The sequence below is a fragment of the Primulina huaijiensis genome, chromosome 14, assembly GCF_012295235.1.
Source record: "Primulina huaijiensis isolate GDHJ02 chromosome 14, ASM1229523v2, whole genome shotgun sequence".
Lineage (NCBI taxonomy): Eukaryota > Viridiplantae > Streptophyta > Magnoliopsida > Lamiales > Gesneriaceae > Primulina > Primulina huaijiensis.
In genome coordinates this window covers 19,161,477-19,187,726 of record NC_133319.1, presented here as the reverse complement: position 1 = coordinate 19,187,726, position 26,250 = coordinate 19,161,477, and the positions used below count along the sequence as shown (strand labels likewise).

The 26,250-nt window shown below is 34.3% G+C and overlaps 3 protein-coding genes across 11 annotated transcripts; 1 reads left to right on the top strand and 2 right to left on the bottom strand.

Annotated features, from left to right (window-relative positions):
- Positions 1-3,073: 3,073 nt before the first annotated feature.
- Positions 3,074-7,370, top strand: LOC140957881 (ATP-dependent Clp protease proteolytic subunit-related protein 1, chloroplastic). The gene is made up of 9 exons (XM_073415287.1): positions 3,074-3,367; positions 3,924-4,039; positions 4,333-4,536; positions 4,640-4,744; positions 4,923-4,985; positions 5,244-5,355; positions 6,595-6,656; positions 6,736-6,918; positions 7,009-7,370. Exons 1-9 carry the CDS (start codon positions 3,139-3,141, stop codon positions 7,081-7,083), a joined length of 1,149 nt encoding a protein of 382 aa, XP_073271388.1. The 5' UTR covers positions 3,074-3,138; the 3' UTR covers positions 7,084-7,370.
- Positions 7,371-8,844: 1,474 nt separating this feature from the next.
- On the bottom strand, positions 8,845-16,798 carry LOC140957880 (vacuolar-sorting receptor 3-like). Of its 2 annotated transcripts, XM_073415285.1 has the most exons (12): positions 16,275-16,796; positions 14,616-15,308; positions 14,449-14,537; positions 14,304-14,373; positions 14,140-14,223; positions 13,979-14,055; positions 13,819-13,900; positions 12,677-12,759; positions 12,523-12,589; positions 9,782-9,910; positions 9,584-9,693; positions 8,845-9,168 (listed from the first exon to the last, which is right to left on the bottom strand). In XM_073415285.1, the coding sequence occupies exons 1-12, from the start codon at positions 16,582-16,584 to the stop codon at positions 9,064-9,066; spliced, it is 1,899 nt and encodes a 632-aa protein (XP_073271386.1). In that variant the 5' UTR covers positions 16,585-16,796; the 3' UTR covers positions 8,845-9,063. The 2 variants fall into 2 exon arrangements, with proteins under 2 accessions (XP_073271386.1, XP_073271385.1); XM_073415284.1 differs by having other exon boundaries at positions 14,449-15,308; positions 16,275-16,798.
- A 1,477-nt stretch (positions 16,799-18,275) lies between these two features.
- LOC140957888 (uncharacterized) lies at positions 18,276-24,033 on the bottom strand. Of its 8 annotated transcripts, none has more exons than XM_073415304.1 (14): positions 24,015-24,033; positions 22,349-22,462; positions 22,183-22,263; positions 21,743-21,825; positions 21,550-21,662; positions 21,296-21,406; positions 20,575-20,684; positions 20,106-20,412; positions 19,956-20,033; positions 19,821-19,871; positions 19,646-19,731; positions 19,459-19,518; positions 19,248-19,354; positions 18,278-18,738 (listed from the first exon to the last, which is right to left on the bottom strand). In XM_073415304.1, exons 2-14 carry the CDS (start codon positions 22,381-22,383, stop codon positions 18,710-18,712), a joined length of 1,251 nt encoding a protein of 416 aa, XP_073271405.1. In that variant the 5' UTR covers positions 22,384-22,462; positions 24,015-24,033; the 3' UTR covers positions 18,278-18,709. The 8 variants fall into 8 exon arrangements, with proteins under 8 accessions (XP_073271408.1, XP_073271405.1, XP_073271403.1 ...); XM_073415302.1 differs by lacking the exon at positions 24,015-24,033 and adding an exon at positions 23,732-23,874; XM_073415300.1 differs by lacking the exon at positions 24,015-24,033 and adding an exon at positions 23,689-23,857.
- Positions 24,034-26,250: the final 2,217 nt, after the last annotated feature.

The window sequence follows — 26,250 nt, the reverse complement described above, 5'->3', positions numbered from 1 at the left end:
TCTTTGGATATCTATATATTTTGTTAAATAATAAAGCTCTTTAATTTGATATGTGCTTTGGTTTTGAAAAATTATTTGTTGTTCCACTGATTGATCATTCACTCACTGTATTAAATTTTCCATTCAAAATTACCATTAAATTATAAAAATATCTGTTTAAACTTTCATGGAATATATATGTCAGGACTACATAAGTTTGAGGTTTTAATGGCAATCTTGAGAATCTAAGATATAACCGATTAATATATGATATCTAGTTCTACAATTTGAGAGTTAAAATTTTATCATCCAGATTCAAGAAAATCTTGCCGGTTGATCAATTAGAGATTTTTTCAGACCCCCTAACAATCATGAAACTTTATGTTTAAGAAAACTAGTATTTCACCCATGCGATACACGAATTGTTATTTTATTTAATTAATGATTGAAATTAGTAAGTAGTAGTGTTTGAATAATTATTTAAAATTATTTGATATAATAGTCTAGTATCTTTCGTTTTTTACAATTTAGACATTTATCATTGGGAAGATTGATGTGACACTACGCATGTCAATGACATGACTGACACATCCAAAAAGGGTTTAATATTGTCAAAATAACAATAATAACGGATTAAGACTAAAATTTGATTACATAGAGAATGAAAATCGAAAATAAAAAAAATTAAACATGACCAAAAATTCAATTTTTTTATTATAAAAAAACAATGGGACAAGTTTTATTAATTTAAAAAATTAAATAGACAACTTCCGGTAGTGAGCAGTTTTCTTGTAAAATAAAGTTTTCTTAGAAAATCTGCCAATCGATCGATTTGTCTGATTTTCTTGGATTTGTGTGATAATATTTTAATTACTCCTAATCCATAAAATTACCTGCGAAACCTATGATACCAACTCTAACCCCAAATTTATGAGATAATTACGTCGTATACTTAATAATATTCTGACGAACTCAAAGCAGATTATGCCCTAATATTGCTCTCTTTTTTTTCGGCGGTGGTTCATTCATCAGAAGCGCCACATACTATCCTTTTACAATGTCTTAACTAAATAAATCTAGTAATTGTGTCTAAAATATATATGCTAGCTTCTACAAATTACAAATATCTGAATTTCATATTGAATATTTTAGATGATGAATTTGGAGATTTTATTTGAATTATTATTACACAAATCCAAGAAAATCCAAGAAAATCGATGCAAAACTAAATTAATTCGTCAAAGAAGAACAACAAAACATATAACACAAGAAATTATTATTTAGAATTGTGATGAAGTTTCAATCAACCAATGGATACATAACAAACTGGTTCATATACTACTTTACAGTATATATCGATTCTTAATCATCATTAACAAGCACTGGTGGAAGATTCAAGTCGATTCCTCATCCGGAATTAGTGGCTGCGTGAAATGAGGCAGATGCTTTATACAGATTATAGTGCTTCCTTTTGTGGCCACCCAAAGCCGGACCGGAGTCGTAAACATTGTGGCATATCGAGCACTCGAAAACCCTCAAAGTTACGTTCAGATCAGGGACTGAATTCAACTCAGCGGCGGGGCGATGACCAGTTTCGTGCCCCCTAAGTGTTTGAGGCGATGATAATTCTCTAACACATGACTTGTGTAAGATGCGGTTTTTCTCCTTTCCCGATACTTTTATACGTAGCAAAAAAGGGTTTTTGTTGTCCCTTGATATGGCGGTTGTATGAGCAGTAGCATTATTTCCGGTATCTCCCGAGTCGATATCTGATGCAGATTCGGAGGAGGAGACACAGACACCACCACGACTGAGTGAGAGCAATATTAGGGCATCAGCCGTTTCAAGTTCTTCTTCAGTATAATAATCGCAGTAGCGACGATGTCCATGCGCCGTGCGCCGGGCTTTCCTCGACGAACACTGTAATTGATCTCTAAACTCTTCCAATCTGGGAGCCACCATGGGTGGTGGAGGTGCTGCCGCCAGAATCAAGGCGGAAAAAGAATCAGATTCTTGGCGAGATGCGGCCATATGTATCCAAAGAACACTTCCTGGAAGATTAGGGAAGGCGAAAAGAATTCAAGAAAATCAGAAAGATCGATTGAAGAAGAGATTTTGTGGAATATTATATGAATCGAGGTTTGGATATGGAGTGAGTAAGAAGAGCAGTCATATTGAAGGGTTTTCATGAATGGGATCAACTTCAATTATTTCTATTTATAGGAACTCTACGTTTAAAAATTGAAATATTTTTACTATTTATTTGCAAGCGATTATAGATGGAAAACATATATGAAATAAGACAAATAATTGAATCTCACGATTTTGTATGAATTGTGTTTAGTGATAAAATGCAATAAGTGGTTTATATATAATTAAAATTGGGTATGCATGCGGTTAATTATCTCAGGTCATGATAATTATATTAAACTTGTAAACCAAGAAACTTCCTTATTGGGGCAAGCCATGTATCCACTAACAAGATTGTTTCCTTTTGGAACTTAAAACTTTAAGTTTCAAAATAAAATCATATAAGAAGGCGTGAATAAAAAACACAAAAACTCATATAAGATCGTTTAATGGTTCAATTTTGTGATCCAAATTTTCTACCCAACTGGCCCATGAAAAATATTACTTTTATGTCAAAAGTATTATTGTCCATTCTAGATATTGACTGGCTCATTCCGTCTCACTAATATAGATCGGTGAGACCTTGATACCTAATCATTAAATAAAATACTGAAATAAGATTATAAATAATGTTTTTAAAAAGAATTAACGTTGTCTAGCCATCTGGATATTTTAACTAATCCGATCATGTATTGGTTAATCAAATATTCTACTTGAAAATTTTAATGAATAATAATGCTTTATGAGATTTTGGAATACATTAGCACATCGTTTTTCGATTTTATTTAACCATCGTTAAGTTAATGGATGCCTCCTCAAACCCGTGCAATTTGCCCATTTAGCATTTCGGGTCACCAAATTGTGGCCTAAACCAATTAATCCAGCCCATTTAATGGAGCAAAATCAGCCCAATAAAAGTCGAGTCAGGCCCAATAGTTTGTCGAAGCAACTGATTTGTATCATCCATCCTCCCCTCTCCTCAAACTAGCAAAATATTTTCTTGAATATTGGATTTATACTGAGTTTCTCATGGCTGCTTCATCATCTCTACTGATGTCACCTATTTCATCCACAGCCATCGAAAATCGAGATTTGTTTAGCAATTATGCTGCCTCTTTTCTGCGTAATTCGAAGGTCGTATTCGCTGCCAAGCCAAGAAGCACCGCCTCGAGGAGATGGGGGTTCATGTCCCCGGTGGCGCAGAAATCGTACGACCACATACCTAAACAGTTCAGACAAGAAAATCTCAAGGATGGATGTGAGGAACATTTATCCTTTTGCCCTTTTTAAGGATTTCGGTGTGTAACTGTTGTTGGGATTTAGCTACCATCTTTGTGGAATTTGTTGGTCCTTTGTTTTTCTTGTTTTTTGTGTATGCCGACTTACTTGTCTCAGATATTTGAATAATAATGTAAAGATGTTTTTCTTTGGATGAAAAAAGCTGTGTTTTGTATAATAAATGAAAATTAAGCTGAACAAAAGATAGGTTTTTGAAAGTATGTTGCGATGTTTCTGTTGATGGGCTCGCATGATTTGTGCTCTACTAGGTTTGTCTATGGAAAATTTTATTACTTGAGCTGGTTTCTTTTCAGTTGGAACAGAAGTAGGACTGTGTATTTGAATTTTTTCTTGTTAGAATGTACGGCAATGGCTCTGATTTGGACTATCAGATAGGGTTACTAGTAGTTTAAAATTGTAGGGAACATAAATTATGGGAGGTTGCTCGTTTTCTCATTTCTGGTTTATCTTTAAAATTGTTTCTCATTTTGTTATTTAGCTGGATATTAATCTGCCACCTATGCTGTACTCTGTAGTGATGGACAATTACAAAAACACACCTCAGTATCTTTATGGCCTCACAACTTCACAGATGGACATGTTCATGACCGAAGATAGTCCTGTCCGCCGGCAGGCTGAAAAAGTCACGGAGGTATGATTCTTTTCAAGATTTTCATCTTTTCCAAGTTTTAACAGTGAGCAATTGGCTAAGTTTATTCATGGAAATGGATGGAAATTTGTTTCTGTTTTTTTGGGTACGGGCCTTCTTATTGGGATTAACTATGGTTTAGATACATTTTTCTCTTATTCAGATAGTAAGCATGAAGATGATAATTTGAATGGAAAAATCTCTATTGCAATATCATTGGCACTAAAAAGTTTTATATTTTGGTCAGCTGAGAATCATATTTTAATGGAAGATGTTTGATTGTCATTGTGCTTCAGGAAAGTATTTCATCAGCCTGCAATTATTTGAATAATGGCGGAATGTGGAGTTTGAGTGGTGTTGATGAAAGAGGTCCATCAAAATACAGCATGTCTGTCAGCATGTACCGTGGTGGTGGTAGAGGATCTGGAAGGCCTAGAACTGCTCCTCCTGACTTGCCTTCGTTACTTTTAGATGCTCGAATTGTGTATCTGGGAATGCCAGTATATCATCTGTTTCTATTATCGCCTTTTCTTCTATTCTTTTTTTTTCATTGCCTTTTCTTTTTGCGTTTTTATTCATGTCATGGTATGCTTCGATTTGCAGATTGTACCTGCTGTTACCGAGCTTATCGTTGCACAGTTTATGTGGTTAGATTATGACAGCCCAACAAAACCAATTTATCTATACATCAATTCATCAGGAACCCAGGTGATCTTTTAATCTATGCAGTATGCACTCATTTTTTTTCTCTTTGTTATTAAATCTTTCTCCTGTGATCCACATTACAACTAATTGCATTTTGCTTGAATCAATATACAATTTATCCGAATTGTCCATCTTATGCTTATGTTTAATCAACATCTGATGCCCCTGTATGTTCACATAGGATGAAAAGATGGAAACTGTTGGATCGGAAACTGAGGCCTACGCAATTGCTGACACCATGGCAGTAAGCCCCTGAGTATGGCATATGGCATAGAATTTAATGCATTGGTTTATGAAATGTATTGAAAGCTTAAGTGAAGTAAAAGAAAAAAGATCTGAGTGGATTCACATTTTTTATTTGAAATGCATTACAATAATCATGAGATGAAACAAAAACTGATATATTATTAAGATTAGCCTATCTACATATAAACCGCCTTGATGTTTTGGTTTCTGGTAGCTTTTTAACTTCCAGCCCAACCTTTTTTTCTTGCGTTTACAGTACTGTAAGGCAGATGTCTATACCGTAAACTGTGGAATGGCATATGGTCAAGCAGCGATGCTTTTATCTCTTGGAGCAAAAGGATATCGAGCATTACAACCGAACTCATCTAGTAAGACTTTGTTCACTTTCGTCCTACTTAGCTTTATTTCAAATATTGATATTCAATTTATGATACTATGGCTAGCACATTTGAATTAATTAGTGAATACATGCATTTTGACTCATCTTTTAGCATCTCTCTCTAATTATTAAGGGAGAATACCTCATGCAAATGGTTTTGGGGCTCCAAATGTGCAATACCGAAAATGGCCTAACATCAACCAAAAGAGAATGTTGTATTTTGTAGTTTTGGAATATGATATCTTTACACATTTATCTACTATTGTTATCTGTTGTTGTTTGCTAAACGTTATGAGGTAGAAAAATTATTTTATGTATTAAAGGTACGATGTCAAAAATATCCCTACATAATTTATAAAAATTTCAATTACGAATTATTTTAAACTTAAGAGCCATAATTTGCCGCTGTATTGTGATGTACGAGATGCAGTGCATTTCTTTTTTTAATAATTTATATATTGTGTATGATTTTTGTGAATAGTTCAAGCATGAAAGTTTAATGTAACTACATTTGTTAAGATAATTTGTCTATTTTTTCATTTTACGTAATATAAGTCACTAGACTTAAAAAAATTGTAATTTAATTTTACTTTATCATTTTTATTTATTTATTATAGATTGCTGTGTGATGTTGTAACATAATATTTTCTTTTAGATAATAGAACACTTTGCCACACGTGATGTGTATGCTTTCTTCATTGGTCCAAGGAGAAAATTTCATTGGTCCAAAGAGAAATTCCAATTAAATTTTCTCCAGTCATCTACTGATCTACGTAATGTAATATTTGCTTGGACTTGGTTGTTTAGCGGCATTGATTCAGTAAGGGGTCAGAGTCATAAATCTTGAACACCAGTTCTTCCTTCAACAGAAGAACTTTTGTCTCTATGAACATTTATTCAGAAGATTTGAGCCACGTCGAGCTACAGCTGTATTAATTTTTCAGTTTAGGCTTCTTGTTTGGTGGTGTCAAAAATTTCTTTAGGGCGTGCTGAAGAGTCATTTTTTGTCTGGTATTAAAGGTTTATTGTCGTAAGATACCAAGAACAATTTATTCACTTAGTTGCACGATAAGAACGGATACGAAGAGCAATTTTTTTTCAGAGAGCATCTTCTACATTTTACCCTGAAATGGCCAGAGTTATATTTTAGATATCAAAGCAACTGGAAATTTGTTCACACTTTCTATCCATTATTTGGCTGTTTACTGTTTTCAGTTTTATTCTGCAGCAAAATTATATCTTCCTAAAGTCAGCAAATCAAGTGGATCCGTCATAGATATGTGGCTTAAGGTCTCACTTTTTCTCTCATGCTTATATTTATGTCATAGTCTCTGTACGCATCATGTTTATACCCTCTACACTGCCTTAGGCTAAAGAGCTAGACGCAAACACAGAATCCTACCTCGAGCTTTTAGCCAAGGGGATTGGAAAGCCAAAAGAAGAACTTGAGAAGGACATCCAACGCCCAAAGTATTTCCGAGCGCAGGAGGCTATCGACTATGGCATTGCTGACAAGATCATCGACTCTGAAGACGCTGCCTTTGAGAAACGGGTATTTCTTTCTACAATATGTCAATGTCTACTTTTAACACTCTCGCCTTGGCACGTTTTGGTTTATTTTAACTCCTTCTGTCGTAATCAGAACTATGACGAATTGTTGGCGATGAGAAGAGCAGCCGGGGTTGGTCCTCAGGCTTCCCCCTCCGGATTTAGGTAAACAAGAAAACCCGAAAATGCCTTGGATTACTCTGTACACGTACTCTTGATTGTGCAATGATCGTCGTATCAGGGCTGCTGGTTTACATTAAGAAGTCTTCGGTTGTAATCCATATCAACTTTTTTTTATCCTTTTTGGTTTGATGATGCAAAACTCAAATCAGCTCTTGATAGTATTCAAGTACTCTGAATATGGGCGAGTAATAGAGTATTGCTTTATTACTCCGTCCAGACTCTGTACAATGATTATGATATTTGAGATATATACCAAATATATATTTGTAGAAATTTTAGTAAGGCAGATAAAATTTTTGCAAGCATTAATTATAATTTTAATAAAAAAATCTTTAATTATGCACCAAATTCATCACTTGGTTACATTAATATATTAATCATGTTGAATTAGCACTGTGAATTGTAATTAAGATGTATTTAATATTATTAATTGAACAACAAATAATTTGAATGTTGCAAAATAAAATTAATACGTACATATATACAACAAATAATTTGAATATAATTCTATTCAATTTATAATAACAAAAAACTAATATAAAATTACATTTTAAATGTTTTTAATTTTAATGTAATTTCTATTATGTACATGCATGCGATGGGCACCAGTATTTATCTAATAAAAGATTAGTGAGCTGTAATTTATTTAATTTGAAAGGTATAGATAATAAGGTCGGGGGAAATGAGTCTTCTGTGGACATAATCTTCCACGAACTTCGGTTATAATTGGTTGATTTCATCCTACATGTAAGGGCATTATCCCATGATAGAATCAAGGGCTCAAATTTAGCCACATGCATGGAGTCCACTAATTTTTTTAAAATCACAGTGAATCTTGTCCATCCAAACTATGTAGGGGCAGTGACCCCACATGTAGCATCGAAGCTACCGTTATAATTAGAGAGGATGAGTTATGTTATAGGGATTGATCGAATGGTTTAGAGCCAATTAAGAAGTTGTGGAGATGGTTTCGGCCAGATCGACCTGTCTTATGTATATATAATCCGTGAGTTCATCTAAAAAAAATGCAATTGTATTACCTCTCGAACCTCTATAAACTTCTTTCTCTCTTTAATTTACGCATTTTCCCATTATTTTGTTTTGTGAACAAATAAAGATTTTTAAGTAAAGCAAGAGTAAATAAATTTATAAAAGTAAGCAAGAGTAAATTTATGAAGTTACGTAAATGTGGTAAATATTAATTAGTAGCCCGTACATTTTAGAATTAATTTAAGACGATTTAGGATGAATTAATTTGTCTATCAACAAAATAATCGAGTAGAAATCGATCGAACGACGAAGGATTTCAACCACAATCAAAATAATGGCGGTGATACGTTATTTAATGTTTATTTAGCAATTAAGTTTTGGTTATAATTTCAAGTCACTCTAAATATTGTAATTCAGTAACAAATATATATGAGACAAAATTATTAAATATAGATTGTAATATAGATCCAAAATCAATGTTATTTTTTTTCCAAAATCAACTTTTAATACTTTAAATTTAAATATATTTATATATATAAAAAATACGTAGTACCTACAAAAAGTGTAATTTAATTTATAATTAGCATGCATAATATATATATAATTATATCCAACAAGAAAAAGTTTGAATTTAACGAAATACAATACTTCATCTATAAATTTAATGTATATTTTATTTTAATTTTTTAAATAATACGAAGAAGCATTATTATTTGATTAAAAAAACATAATTAATTTTTAATATGTATTTGATTAATGTACGTATATCTATTAATAGAGTCGAACGCTTTGTTGTTTTTATCTATATTACTAAAAGAATAAATGTGATCAACACCCATACATTGTCCATTGAAAGAAATGCAGACATTAGGACAATTCTCGTTTTGTGTATCTATCTACCTTCAAAACCACGGTTTCCGGACAGCAAGTCGCGCCCGGTGTATCGCCATTGTCGAGAAAAAGATCCAAGTCAGTTTCATTTCCAAGCACTGCCTTCATTTTGGTGACTTGGAACCTCGTGCTGGCTGTCTAGAGGCATGTATTGCGCCATTATAGCCCTTACCTCCGAGTCCATATACGACTGAAAATGGGCGCGCACAGAAAAAGAAATGGTAAGATGTAAGAAAATGGATCTTCCAGTGGATGGCTTATAAATGATGTAGTGTGCGAGTGTTCTTGAAAACTTGCAGACTACTGATATGGTTAACCTTCAGTTTCCTCCTTACCTTCACTTTGGACTTGGTATTGAGCTTAGTAGTAAGTTTTCTAGACATGGTTCGGTTTGTGGGATGAGATGATGGAGAGTGCATAATATAGAGATGATAAGTCAACACATATGGATAACAAAATGTCGTAGGGCTCTAATAATATTTGTAGAACATGTTGGATGAAACAAATATAAGTGCCTATTATTGTGTAGTTGCTCTCAAACAAACTTCTTTCTTTTTGGCGGTTTGCATGCAAGGAAAGACAGCATTTAAGCGTAGAAAACTTACCCTCCACCTATATCGGTAAACCAGATATGCTCCGCTGGCAGCCATGGCCAATGCAATCAAAATAAGCCAAACAGCCACCAAGGAAAACTTCTCACCAGTAGCCCTCTTACCTGTACAAGAAACATCATAGAAATAAGTCCGAAGATTTATGAATGTACCCATACATACAAACAACAAAACATTTAGGAGTGAACTAACTTATGCAGGTATCATGGTCCCTGATATACAACAGATCTTTGCCACAAGTGCATTCGTAACTTCCCCACGTATTCTTGCAGCTGCATTCAGGGCATTGACAAGCTTTCTTCTCCAGGCATTCGTCAATATCTGTGTTAAAAGAGATGAAAGATATGAGAACAAAAGTTAAACAAGCAAACTGCATCTAGAACACAAATAGCACTTGATCATTTAGCTATATGTTTACATTCTTGATGCAAAAGATAAAGAGTAACCAATTCGCTATATGTGTTTTCTGAATTGGTGACTCGATATTATGCGTAATTCCTCTTCTATGTTCCCTCAACTTGGTAATGGTGTGATAGGATGGCTAGTTCGAGTCCGCCTGACTTCTAAGAATGAGCATGAAGAACAAGATAATTTCAATGGGAATCGAGAGGGAATTCTTATTATGCATTTATTGAATGAATACAATCAATTCTCTTGTATCTCTTTTATACAATTGGTTGTAACTAACAAACTATTGTAACTACCATTTAAGAGGAGATATATAATCCTTGAACTTTTACCAACGTTGCCTTATGTTCGTATCATTATCCACTCATTCAGAAAATACCTTGTCCTCAAGGTGAAAGCTGGACATGTGCCATGAAAGAAAACAATTTCTTCCAACGGCAACCCGTCCCGCTGAACCAATATTTGAGTGATCATCGTATGAATTTCTTTTGTGTTTTTTTTATTTTCGGGTAGTCAAGAATGATAAGAAGAGTGGACACCACTTGATTTACAATCGAAGCCGCTGGAAATTGGAATATTGGAACATATTCTGGACCTTCAAACTCAGCAACTGAAACCAGAATATTTTCTATGAACCTCATTAAACCATCATGCAAAGCTTTACGACCACTGTACCTGTGAAATAATCCTACCCGACACCACCCCCAAATTCATGCAAGGAACTTCCTTTTTAATCCATTTGACCCAGAAGATCTGCGGCCCCTCCTCATCAACATACTTAATTTCTAGCAAATTGATGCTCTGCTCCAGTGTCATTCTTATTTCAGTCCCTATTACCAAGGTTTTTTCCACCAAATTGGACAGTCACTCTGATGATATGCAGCGCCTGTTTTGAACTCTGACCAGTGTAAGCGACTCCCTCAAGACCAACACTTTCAACCTTTCTCGGTGTTTCTCTCAATCCATCACTATCTTGCCAGTGCTCTTTGACCAGCAGCCCGCCCTCGTCCTCGACATCTTGCTTGAAATATTCTGCTAACAACCCTTTCCTCTCCCCCACCAATTGATGCATTAAGCATCGGTTTTGTGTGAAGATGAAGAGCGGAACTTGAGTGTTGGTGGTTGCCACGCTAGTTAACTTTCTCTCAGTTAGTGAATTCCAATCAGAAATCTTAATAATTTTTCCACAATCAATAGAAGCATCATTATACTGGACAGATAGGGCAGGTGCTCCTATGAATCCACTTGTATCTTCGCCAAGAAAAATCTGATACTTATTGTAGTTAGAAACTAATTCAGCTCCCATGGACAAGGAGTCACTTGTCTTGGAATTAATTGCTTATCATTTTCACTTTTGGAACTGTCGGCCAACTCACCAAACAAAAAATCAGCAGGTTTCTCATGCACAACTTCAGTAACTTTGTGAAAATTATGAGCACTCTTCTTCTCCTCAAGCCCAAAGGCAGGATATTCATACCTGTCCCTGCGCCTCCCCTATCCCCCTTGGTGTTTTCTTCGAACACCTTGTTGTTGTTGCCAAAAATGGGGCCATGAGGACCAAATCTCGTACCTAATGCTACCAAAAACTCCTTCCAACAAGAAATGAAAGGGTTGCAGCTCATCCACTCATACCAATTAATGCAATACCATCCAAATAAAATGAAGCATTTTTCAATCGTCGGGAATCCGGAGTATTATAATGATCAAAGTACCTTTGTATGTAAGCAATCCAAGCTGTGGAATTGTCACCTCAGAAGCGACTAGCGAGGCACTTTTAAGGGCGTGGAATCAAGTTGAGTACTTTGCACAGTCAATTTGGGATTCCGCTGCTACAAAAAATTAAGGACTATCGGAGAAGATGGTAGACTGTCGGCAAATGAATTCAGATTACACTGAAGATACTGTCTGCCCTCGGCATCTAATGTTCGAAAGCCATCTGTAAATTTCTTTATCGAATCAGTAAGCAAATCCATACTGGTACTCTGCTTACCAATCAAGAGCATTTGAGTTGCGTGTAATGACATGAGTTTGGCGAGAATTTCACCGAGTTTTGCTTGACTCGTGTTGTCTGCCATAGGATGGAATCAACAAGAGCACCAATTGATAGGATGGCTAGTTCGAGTCAGCCGGACTGCTAAGAATGAGGACGAAGAACAAAGAAGAACAAGAGAATTTCAAGGGAATTGAGAGAGAATTCTTATTATGCAATTTTTGAATGAATACAATCGAGTCTCTTGTATCCCTTTTATTCAATTGGTTGTAACTAACTAACTATTGTAACTACCATTTAAGGGTAGAGATATAACCCTTAAACTTTTGCCAACACTGCCTCATGTTCGTATCATGGTGTTACCGCATGACGTCAACCACGGGTGTGGTATATGGTAAAAACTAAGCTGAGAATGATATGAGATGGAAATGTGCCGAGCAACAATTATAATATGGTATCCAAAAAGTTACCAAAATAATTTTATTATTCTGGATGGATCTAAGTTTAAAAAATGTGAAACACATATATTTCTTACCTTCACAGCTTTTAACACCATCTCCTTTAAACCCTGAAGGACACGCACATTTTCCATCCTCGTTATCCTGACATCAAAATATAAATTAATTTCCATTTTATTCAAGTTTTAGCTCGGAAAAAAGCTGAAGACAGACTCAAAAAGAATCACTAACCACACAAGCAGAGAAAGTGATTCCATTTCTGTTTTCGTGCCAACAGCCTCCATTGCCCAACTTGCACCTCCCAGGGCCACTTGCTGCGTACAAAAAACATCAGATCAAGTTAAATTACTGTACCTCGGAGGTCAAAATGTTTGTGAAATAAAAACACAAAATTTATATTAACCTTTCTATGCTAAAGATAAGATGAGATATAATAATCAACAATACACACACTAAATCAAGTATAACAAACCCACCACTCAAACGAACAAACTGAAAAATAAATTATATCGTTAAACCTATGTTGCATGGATACGGGTACGAGTATCGTATCGAATACGATACGGATACGGCGACACGTCAAATTTTGAAAATATAAGACACGATACGGCTAGGATACGACAATCATTAAAATATATATAAATATTATATATATTTATATTTATATAAATTTAGTATTGAAAAGTAAAAATTATAGAGATAGATGTAATATTTCATTAATCATAATATCTTAAGTACAAAATATTATTTAGGGATAGATGTAATATTTTGAGCATAAATAGAATGAAAGAGACGGACAAATGTATAGAGATGGATGTAAAAATTATAGAGATAGATGTAATATTATAGAGATAGATGTAATATTTTGAGCATAAATAGAATGAAAGAGACAGACAAATGTATAAAGATAGATGTAAAAATTATAGAGATAGATGTAAAATTTTGAGCAGAAATAGAATGAAAGAAACAGATAAATGTATAGAGATAGATGTAAAAATTATTGAGATAGATACAATATTTTGAGCAGAAATAGAATGAAAGAGACTGACAAATATATTTAGGGATTTAAAAGTCCAACCTAATTTATTTTAAATTATTTTTCTTTTAGACCTTAGAAACTTTAATTTTTTTAATTAACCCCTAAAACTTTTAAATATTTGCAATTTTGCCCAAACGTATCCGAAAAACGTATACACGCCGTATCCATGGCGTGTCCTCGCCGTGTCCAAAACGTATCCGACTGGTCAACCCTAAACAAAATCAACGATACGGATTTTATCCGCGTGTCGTATCCGTATCCGTGTCGTATCGGTATCCGATACCTCAAAAAATTTTTTTTTTAAGGTATCCGTGCTACATAGCATTAAACATACCAATGCAAGAGTTGTAGCCATCACCCTTAAACTGCACACCATTCATGATAGGGCATTCACACACCCTTCCTCGAAATGTGTCCTAAATATGCACACACAAATATTATCAGAAGAAGTTGAAGAAGCTAGATAAAAATCCGTAAATTAAAGCAGAAAGAACCTTGCAAGCTGTAAAATTAGACGTCTTGTCTTGCCAGCAACCACCATTATTATCTAAGCACTCATTTGTTTCAACATCTGCAGGCAAGACAACAGCAGCTTCGATTTCATGTTATAAACAATTGATTGATCTAAAGTCATCAATCAATTCGAATAACTTACCACCACTCAAACAAACAGACGGCTCTGTTGTCTCCTCGAAACCGGAACATATAGCCTTCAAAACTGCGCCTTTCTCCAGTTTACCTGAAATATAAACACATTGGATAAGATAGTACCTAGATTGATTGATGGATTATGGAACTTATTTTACCCAAGAAACAGACCTCGATATTGCCGATCATTCACCATTAGGGTAGGCAATATGGTTACATCACCACGGGACCCTTTTCCAACCTATAGAACTTTTACTTCTGAGACATTTTACATGATTATCATCACAGACAAACATAGCATCAAGATAAAACGTACTTGAGCATCTTGCTCTTCTTTTAAAACAGGATTGTCCGAATCAGCATTAGAGTCACCCATGCATTTTTCAATCTTTTTAAGATCAAGCCCTGGTATGCACCAAAAATGGAACAAAATAAACATGACATGAAGACAGATAATTTGTGATGAAAGACATGTACGGTTACCTAATGAGCTGATAACACTGTCAGCACATTCCTTGTTGTATTTTTTCTCCTTCATGGGGCATCTAATTTGGAAATCATTAACATAGTTCCACCATAACCACGGCTTTTGGGTCTCATTGGCCAATCTAAACACACATAGCTGTCTCAAGTTTTCAAGAACAACGTCTTTTCCTTCATAACCAGAGCTAAAATCTTGTTCAGGATCTGGAGCACAATACCGTCCTTGGTTGATGCACTGAGACTTACACTGCCTACTTATAGTGAATGCCTGAGGACAATACCAAGTTATATAATGAGGTGTAAATTTAGTGTAACCACCTTTTTCAAGGACTTGAGCCACACCCTTAAAATCCTTCACAAACTCGATCATCATATCACACTTAACTCCACACTCATCATTGCTGTTAGTCCACAGTTCATATTCCACTCGATCGTCTGGATGGGGAACAGCTTCTCTCCAGTCAAGATTCACGTTCACCATGTCGCCGCTGCTGATTGCATTCTTTAAATTCTCACCAAAACTTTTATCGATCAGCGCAGACGGTATTGTTATGTTCGAAATATATTCTGCGGATGCACCAGCTTCTTCAGGTGAGTTCATGGTTATCAATGGTTCATCAATGTTATCAGCAACTAGAACTGCAGCTGCACCGGCCTTCTGAGCATTCCAAACCTTTAAAGCAAAAAAGCAATCTGTGGCATGGAGCAAAATTATTAACTGAGTCAACCTCTTACAGAAAATCAAACAAATAAATCATAATTCTCTAAGCTTTTTTAGCACTTTCCGTAGTTATAAAAGTTGCTAAATAGAATATAAAGATTCAAAAATCAATGTTGTGATTACTATCAGCAACCATGACACTCAGATGAAACAATAAGATCAGACTCCGACCCGGCTAAAAGCTTCATTTATCAATTAAAAGTAACATGATTATTCATTTTTTCAAACTTCTCAACTGGCACTACCAGTGACTATATGTCTAAAATCCACGAACTTTTAAGCAATTCCCACACCAAGTCATAGACTGTCTCCTTCTACCTGTACCTGATTTCCGAAAAAAAACTTAGCTATTTAACCTTTGTTTGACTAACATTTTTGACATACGACCTCTTCAATTTTTAAAAATTATCAGGATAGTTGGTTCTATGTGTTAATTTTTTTGAAGCAATGTGATTTTTGCTAATGAGAAGATCACGAGTAGAAAAAAGCAAATCAAAAAAATAATTTGAGCCCCATCTAAACAGCCAGGTTTCCGTTGCCAAGGCTATTTTAGCTGTGAGGGAGAATAAACCGAAAGCGTATCCACAACAGACAATTAGACTTCAAAAGGAACGACTTCAAACCCAACCACCATCTATCAAATCTAGTTATTTCCATAAGAGGTAAACATACCAGATTTGATTTCATACAAGAAGATACACCGTAGATTATATAGAATAAAATCGCATCCAAATGAAAAAGCTCAGATTAGATTATTTCTATAAAAGTAAAAGTGCCATACTGGATCACAAAAAATAATATAAACCGTAGATTATAGAATCTTATCAGAAAATGGCACCCAAATCAGAAATCCCAGATTAGAATAACATCATATGTAGTGTGAAAAATAGAAATTAGACAAGACAACAAAAAAGGGGTTTCTCCAAAAGAGTACATACCTCCACGATCAACAAGAACAAAGTTAGGCAAAGCTCCAGCCTTGTCCTTGAAAGAAATCCCAAAATCATCAAAACTTCTACACCCTTTCTTATTCTCTTTTGGATACACCGCAGTTCCAGCCAAGCTCCCACCATATTGTGGAATCCCGAAGTTGCCAATGGCACTGTCATGTATACCCTTTATGCTGTCCGGTGAAGTCACCCTTAAACTGTTCTTCTCCACCACGAACCGACCCACAACGAATTCAGAGAAAATCAAAAGCAAAATCCCCAGCAAGATTCTACCTTTTGATCTAGTGGAACACCCCATCTGCTAGAAATTTCAAAGAATCTTGGAAGAATCGAGATTTTCTACTATCGGGTTATTTCTTACTTCTGTGCAGTTCTTCCGGGTGTTGACTCAAATGAAACAAGCACTCAAATGAATGAGGTTCCTGCGTGAGATTTGGGCTGTTTGACCCTGGAAGACGTCGAATTTGGGAGGGCAGTTGAATTGAATAATCTTGGACACGTTGCTTGTCTTGTAAGAGAATTAAGTATAGATGTACAATCAAAATGTGCAAAGATCATCGACACTTTTTCGAGTATTTTACTTTTTTAAAAAAAATATGACAAGCAATTTTTTTAAAAAAAAATCGAAAATTGCATCAAGAAAGATATATCTATATATATTGCTATTTTTTTGATAAAACAAGAAATTTTTGTATCTAAAATTGCACAATTTTAGCCCCTTACATTTGGAAAATGAAACTACTTGCAAAAACAAACCAAGAAATATAGAAAAGATCAAACAATAATATCCGATGCCGCACCTCATAAAAAAAGTCGGAAAGAGGTTTCAATGCACTTGAATTAGGTGAAGGTTCTTCCTTTCACCATCAATGTCACTATTAAAACCGAAAAAGTTGACTTGTTGCAAGAAGCAACTCGATCATTCTAGTTTCGCCCGTACGAGAGTTTTAAAAACATGGAAATTAAAATAAATAAAAATTCACGTTAGACGATTTCATAACCTCATTTTGTGAGATATATATTTAACCAAATCTAACTTATGAAAAAATATTACATTTTACTCTAAAAGTATTATTTTTCACTTTAATTATAGATCGAGTTTATTCGTCACGCGAAAATAGATCTGTGAAATCGTCTCACAACAGACCAACTCACAAAGATTATGTGATTTCTTACTTTTTTTAATCAAAATCTCATGACAAATTAAATACAAAATCTCAAGAGATAATAGTAAAATCTCACGGTACGACTTTCAGTTCGTGATATTTTCGATTCCAATTTGGTTACGATTAAATCAATTTAGATTGAAGTTTATTCCTTTCAACTTTTAACAATCACCAAAATAAATCACGGTCCGCATCATAAGTTAATCAAACTAATTAAAATTATTTATTTAACAATTGTATTTCAAAAAATATTAAATATTTATTTATTATTTTATTACAAAGGGTTAAAATATGGAATACATCTAATTTACATCAAGTCATACCTTAATCACATTAATTAAATTTTCTACAAATACCAAAGAACTTTAATCTTTTTTAGGGAGAAAAATTAAAATTTTAATATTAATTTTTAAATTTTGATTACAAATTCACATAGTTTTGGCTAAGATTTCAGTCGAAACCGGAATCTATACACTTCCGATTTTGAAACCAAAACTATTAAAAAAAACATTGATTTTGATTCCAACAAAATTGCTATCAAATTCACTCCAAGTGTCACCATATTCTCATTCACAAATCAATCATTTTTAGAGAAACATATGTTTAATTTATTTCAAAAATCTGATTTCTTTACTAATGAAATCCACTTTCAAAATCTGATTCCTCAGATAATATTTCCAGCATACACAAGAAATGGGGGAAAAATTCAGCTGGTCAAAGGAAATCATGTCAAGGTAAAATAGAGTTGGAAAAAGCAGCCAAGAACATGGATGCAAGCATCATGCATTATACCAAGTCCTCAAAATATTGGGAAAAAAAATGTTCTGATTGTAAAAATAAGATGGCTAAATCAAATTGACACAATCAACTGGTGATAAATATGGCCAAATATGGTCCATCAAAGGGTGATTTCACCCGAGGGCCGAGAGTCACTAGATCATGTGGGACCTCGTGTTTTTTAGAGGCCCCACACCGTGTTTCGGGTGCTTGTTGACCAACTACACATGGTGAATTCATAGAAATTAGCCTGAAATACTAGCCAAACAAATGAGAAACAGGGGGAAAAAAAAAACTCCCGAAGCTGTCGAATTAGTTGTCTACAATCGTATCGAGGCGAGCTTGTGTATATGCAAGCCAAGCAAGATCTCAAGGTAAGATAGTTAGCTACCGCCATACTGTCTGCCACTGAACCGAAACAACAGCTCATAGAGTTAAGAATCAAAGACTGCTGCAGACTGCTGCAGCGTCATCCCAACATTAATCATCGAATGTTGCAAGTTCTTTGCCTGATGAACCAGAAAAAGCTTTCTTAGTATTATATGTTCGCATTATGCTCCTAATATTGTCAAGTGATACATGGGGATCTTATTATTAGAATTCGACAAGAAAAATGATCTAGCAGTCTATTGTGACAACTTATCTCGCACGTCTTTCAAGTTAGCTCAAGCTAAAACAACTCCATATTTCAAAAAGCAGGAAACAAGTCAGTAACGGTTAATCTTCTAAAATCAGTTATCAGAATAGATAAATATGAAAGGATTCAAGATGACTCAATCTTGGAGCTCTCAAGGATTTGATTATAGGGGCTCAAATTTAGAAGAAACTAACGAGTAAAGCTTGACTAGAATTGAGCTTTGACCTACTTAGGAGCTATTTACCCATGGTAGCCCCTAAAGGATGAAAAATTAATTGAGGAAACGGAAACCACGAATACTTGTATAATATTGGTCGGTCCTCGATATTTTTAATCTCAACAAAGTTCAATGACATGGGAAAAAGAACGAGGCTGTGGAACCTTTTAGCATCCGCTGCTTGTTTAATAACCGAGTCTTTGCTTTGCGGAGAGCTGAGTCCAATGGCCTGTTACCTCTCTGCACAGCGAAAGAAACTAGATAATAACACCTAATCCGTGACAGCAAATGCATTTTTACAGGAAAACAGCATATGATGAAACAAAGTTGAAATTTAAGAACGTGATACTGTTGAGATAAGCTTGAGAAACTTACTGGCGAGTCATCTTCAGAGTCACTTTGTCTATGTTCAGGCACAAAAACCCGGATAACAACCTATATTTAAATAAAATCAGATAAATAAACCAATTTTTATGCAAAACATAAGGTAACTATCTCTTTCATGTTACTCAAAAAGTACCCAAAAGAGGGGAGGGGGGTGGGGGGTGGGGTGGGGGTGGACCTCTTCTCTTTCAGAAGCGTACAGTCCAGCATCTGCTTTTTGTTTTCTGGGTGTGAAGTTGAAAAATCATGTAGAAACTCATTTTCCTGTATAAACATTATTATGATTAAATATAATAAAAGCAAAGAATTGTCACACCAGAGTATTAAACAATACTAAGAAGTATGGAAGGAACCAGCATGTGCGTTATGAATCCATGTTCCAGGTAATGCTTGAGAAATTTGACCTGGAAAAACACACAAAAAAAAAAAATTATAGTGGCCTAAGCATCAGAGACATGAAGAATAGCAGATCATATAAAAGTATATACCTGCAGCAATTGGGACAGTGTATGTAACTGCATGCTATGTTTACCAATCTTCAAAGTAGTTTTATGAAAACGACCTTCCTGAAAAGCTTGAAAAAATTAGATACTTGATAGAAGAATTTACCGTCAGTGCAGAAGAATATAAATTAATACCTCCAAAACTTTCAAAACGTCCCATGAAAAGTTCATCTTCAGAATTTTAGTAGCTGAACTGTCGAGGGCACTTAGTCTTACAAGTCTCTTGGCGTGATTAGATACAATTTGTTGCAACTCATGCTTACAGAAACACTGATTTGATATGTTCTTTTCTTTATCTATAAAACTCGTGTTATCAGCAGAAGAATCACTATCAAATTTCTCAAGACATCCCACTTCACATATTAAAGCCAGGGCTTCCAGAGCTGCCATAGAAATGGATTGATCCTCCACTTCTAGTAGATCCATGAAAAAACGTATTGCCCTGTTAAGTGACATTGAAGAATACGTTTTTTAGGCAATGATATTTTTTCCTGGTCCAAGCAGGGAACATTAGCAAATGCTTCACAGATACACGAGTATTCTTTGCTAAATACACTGCTAATCATATGCTGGAATTTTAATCATTTGTGAGTATTTACTTTACCCTCTCCAGCGATTGTGATTGATGTTCCAGCCATCAACTGTCGTCAGAAGAAGTGACCAAGCAGAAATGGCTGCAGACAGAATAGAATCTGAATGTTTTCTTTCTACAACCTGAGATTAAAACAGAAATGAAAGAGAAAATTCAGAAATGTCGAAGAAGGAATCAGCGATAAAATATCAGGTAGAATCATGATGTAAAATATATGTGGTCTAGAAATCATAAGCCATAGCTTCTAAATTACAGTCTGGTCATCAAGACCTTTAAGAGGCACCTTCATTAGGAATACATTTAACTAAGTAACAAAATGAATAAGAGAAGTAAAATCACAATTGGATTTGTCTCGCCTATAGTTCTCTTTCTCTCCGGACTAGTTTTTTTCCAAATGGACATCACTCGGTTATCACCAGTCAATACATGAGATAAACAACTGAGAAAAATATTGAAGCTACAGCAAACTAATCATACCTTCAGTGGGCATTACAAGCATTCATGTTTTTTATTGTTAAAATATTGTATTCTGTCTCAACAAAATTTAACAAATCTCAACAAAATAGAATCCGCATACTGAAGTTTATAAATGATCTTGACAAAGTTCACCGTAAATCTATTGAATCACGCACCACATTTGGCAATAATAAAATATTTTGAGAAATGTCTTGTTATCTTATGGCATAATAGTGCGTCATAGTTTAAACATATTCAAACACAAGGGCGCACATACATTTTCGATGGGTCTCGAATTAATGAAGTTCCACATTATCTGCATGGAAGCTTCAGTTTCCTCAAAATCATTTCCACCAACAAATGTGATGATTGACAAACAGTCGATCACCTGTAGACAACATAACAGTATAACTCAAATAATGAACAAAAAGATGAAGATGGAGAGATACTTCCTTTAGCATTGATATTGAGATAAAAAAATGAGTAATTCAACTTCTAGACTGCAAATCAATAATTGAGAATCATACATACAGATAATAAAAATGTTTCATTCCTAGAACTGAATGTTTGTGAGATTATGGGAACTGACTCCTTGTAAAGTTCGTGTGCGTTATCCCCACAACCTATTGTTATTGCCAAGAGTCCTGCATTAAATTATGTATAAGCAGCTGCTATTGCAATAGAGAATTTCTACCAAAATGTGTTGCTAAGGATGGAGAATAACCGAGGACACGAGAAGCTAAAACAATCTCTTTGGAAGACGCCTTCTTGAAAGAGTTCAAGCATCTATACATTAATGATGCAAAGCTGCAGAAGATCAAGAGTAATTCATCTCAAAGTTTTGTACACAACTAGCCACACAGGCATCTTTAACAAAGTTTTGTACACAACTAGCCACATAGGCATCTTTAACAAAGTGAGAAAGGAAACAGAGCACCAAAAGTCTATTGGATACGGTATCAAGGCTTTCTTGAGAGGCTTGCAAAGTAAAAATTGTTTTTTTATGTGAAGGAACATAGTTAGTCTCTTTCACTAAAACATCCAGGTAAAGAAGCACACCGTTATCAAATCATATAGCTGTTCAAGTTCATGAATCATCAAGCAAAAAGTGCTGAAATGAATGCTAATTCAGCAACCGATCAAGAATGCAGTGCATGTGCTTACTTTTTTCCAGCAATTTGGCTGCGACATTTAACAGTAAAGCTGTCAATAATCGAAGATAGTGCTTCCTCCCTTGTTGATCCCCTTCACAAAGTATACTAGGTAGGTCATCAAAAGAACTTGAAAATAATAAGAAGCAAAATTTATAAGTCAAACAAGACGGTGGCACCTTTTGTGGAGTAAATCATCCAAAACCCGATCCATTAGTGTAGAGCACAAGTTGGTTTAATTCAGCATAAATTATTATTGGAATGACATGCAACAAATCTGCTGCAGCGAAGACCTGCAAAAAATATGAATATATAGTTGATAATTCACATTTCCATAAAACCTTGGGGAAACAATGAGAACAAAACCAAACATACTCTAAAAGAGTAAAAGTCATAAAACCCTGGGAAACAATGAAAACAAAACCAAACATACTCTAAAAGTTTGACAATGACCAAGATTGTGCGTCCACATTAAATTTGATGTGTTTGTGTTACGGCCCAAGCCCTATGTGTAATGGGCCTAAGATAAAACAAGCTCATGAGTTATAAATCCTTACAAGAGTCTAGAAAGAAAGGAAGGAATAAGTATGTGAGGGAGGGAGTTATTATGGTCATTCGGTTGTTTTGTTTTGAGAGTTGTAACTAGCTTAGCTAGGGAAATACTAGCATTTCGCTTGGGTTTGTGCACATAGATCATCTCTGGGAAAATATTTCTATTCTATTGGCAATCTAATTTGAGTTCTTGATTTGTGGAAGTAACAGTTTGACTATTTTATGGGATTTTAGAAATGCTCTTCACTTTGTATTTATCTCAATCCAATTTTTGCATTTGGGACTTCACGTTGTCTTAAATAACACAGTCATCTGGTCTGAAGTTTTTTGGGGAATGGCACACAGTAACAAGAACTTACAGAGGCCATAGAAACAAAAAAATTAAATTATAAACAGATAAAAAAGGAGTCCTTGGAATTGAAAGCAACAAAACAACATAGCCCATTAACAAATTCATTCAAGAAAGTACAAGAAAAAACAAGGGAATAAGAAACAATGAAAAAAGAACAAAAAGTATCAATAAATGAAAATTAAACAAACAAATGGGTTCTTGAAACTGAAAGTTACAACGCAATACGGAGACCCTCTTAAGATTAAGGAATTGAAATTCTTGTTTCAATGGCCAAGAGGGAAAGAATGTGAAAAGGGCAAAGAGAAATTATGGACAATCAAGAGAACACTCAAAGGGAATTTGTGGATTCAGCTAAGTGAAAATGTTCAATAATTTGATTAAACAAGAATCTAGACTCAAGGAATAACAGAGATCTTAGCATATTACCACAGGAACTTAACAAACTCTAGTCTAGACAGTCAACAGAATTTTCAGTCAATCGGGTAATGATCTGTCGAATCTAGAAGACTAAAAAGTAAAAACACTGAAGGTCTGAAGCAATCGTATATTTTCCAAGAAATATATTTGTACAATTTGAGGACAGTTCTCTACAGAATCCGAATAGTGAAGACATACATGAATTTAGACTAGGAATTACAGAAGAAGATTCCTCACGAACCAAAAGAAGAGAAGAACGTAGAGGATTACTCAGCCTCGAATCCCTATTGATTTCAGGCATTTAATTTACAAATTTGATTATTAATTCTGCCTCAACCAGACTTTGATTCAGGCCTCCCGCAAAGTTATATTGCTTAAACAAAGTTTGTCCAACATATATATTTTGGAGTACCGTGTTCTTGAACATAAGCATAACAAAAGTTTCAAAATTTTAATTTCCTTCAAAACTTTCTTTGAGAGTCATATGATTTATCATAATTCATAAGATGTTTTAGTTAATTTACCTTTCCGTATTCAAAGCTGAATACCAAATCAATCCGAAATCCTGCGGTGACGTGGACTTGAAAATTTTCTTGTGGAAATTCTAGATGGCAGATTTTTCAATGTGGAGGAGAGGGAATTGGACGGAATTTTGTATATCAAAATTTTGTGTAAAATTGTGTTATTTCATATGACCTTATTTATAAGCGTTGATTCCTGATCCCGTCAAGAATCTCGTTCATATTATGATTCACAATCTATATTATATACACACACAAACGTATACAATATGTACATGTATAGACATATATGTAAAATTAAATAATAATAATTATTTAATTTCTTACTTAATTGTTAGTAAATTAATTAATCAATTTTATATCATTCTAGAATATTCCATGAAAATTATGTACATATAATAATCACTATTATTAACATTATTATTTAATTAGTATATTTTAAATTACTAAATAAATAATTGTGAATTTATTATAACTTCGATTGACGAGTAGACAGCGATGATGTATCAAGGGTACAAATCTTGTTCATATAATGAAAATTGAAAATTTTGAAGATCAAAATTTTCGTTGATCCATTTTTTACCGCTGCTAATTTTATAAACTCCTTCACCAAAACACTCATTCCCACTATCCTCACTCAATCAACAATTGAGCTAACTTCCATAACTTCCAATATATAGAATACAATTATAAACTCTTTTATAAACAATCTGTTTGATCTCCATCAAATTACTGTCGTCAAATTCAACTCATTGAACTTGACTATTTCGACAGGAACACAGAATCTGATACTTGTGTGACCCTCGATGGTTCATGGATATAGCTAGCCGTGGGTTCACAACTTCATGTGATTCAGAATAATATTTATTCTTATTCAGACTTATCCTAATTAGGCTCATTCTTTTCATCAACACTTTAATCAAGAATGTCAGAACTTAAGTCTTATTAAACCCATCGGATCATGGTAAGAGCGCATGGTAGCATCGCCCCATTATCCCCTATGTATCACTGATTATGCCTGCAACAACCTTAAGTTATTATTAACGTACAGTACGGTCCGTTTCAACTCAAATATCCCGATCGAATGATATATCGAAAGTTGCATACGAATTCGATAATGATGTGATGTATCTTTGAGTAATAATAGTGACATCGTATGTGCAACTAGAAAGAGACATTTCTCTTAAAAACATTTCTTGCTCTTGCCAGAAACTCCTTGCATTACTAACTCATCAGATCAAATAGGATATCTTCACCCAACGGTGAATCCTCGGCTAGAATACATCTGGTCTTACATATTTCGAAACTACATCCAATCTCTTCACCTGATGACCCTCAATAGAGTCGGTAAACAGATCAAATTGCATGTTAGTACGTAGAGCCTCTACTTGTCTCGAATTAAAAGACTAATGCTGTACAATTATGAAAACTTGTGAGAGACTAAACTGTAATTTTGAAAAAAAAAATTTTAATGAAAAACAACCGGTCATATTGTTCCAATTGATTGATTGGCATTAACCCTAGATGCTTGTCCCCAGAAATGAATTAATCCTTTCGACTTTTCGACTCGAGCTCCATACTATTTACAATGAGTGTTTTGACTATATTATACCAAAACTTAATAAACAGTAAGAGATGTGGAGAATGTAGACTATCAATGAAATTGCTTCCCACCCTCCAGAATTTAGGTAATGATGGATGGACCACCATTGTTTTTTGTTTTTAAATTTTAATTGAAAAATGGATCGTCACAATTTTAATTTCAAGTAAAAATAAGAGTAATGTGGATAATGAATATTTTGACACTGTTTAAAAATGTGAAAAATATTTGTGTTGAAAATGTGAATGTTGGATGTTGAAAATTAGATAAAATTAGGTGTTGAATATTGAAAATTAGTGTGTGATGATGTAGGTAATGATGTATTTTATTTTTGGATTATTTGTAAAAATTTTCTATAAATAGATCTCTCATTTGTGAAGAAAATCATAATTGAGTTGAGAGAAAAATATTATAAAGTGTGTAGTGTGATAATTTTGAGAGTTTGAGATTTTACTTTTTACCGTAAATTTTTACTTTTTCACAACACGTTATCAGCACGAAGCTCTAAAAGTCCTCCATATTTTTCTAAGCTCCAAAACATAAAAAAAAGGTAACAAAAATAATAATATTTATTTTATTGTTTATTTATTTATTGTTTATATATTTACTATATAATATAATGTTATTATAAATAATAAA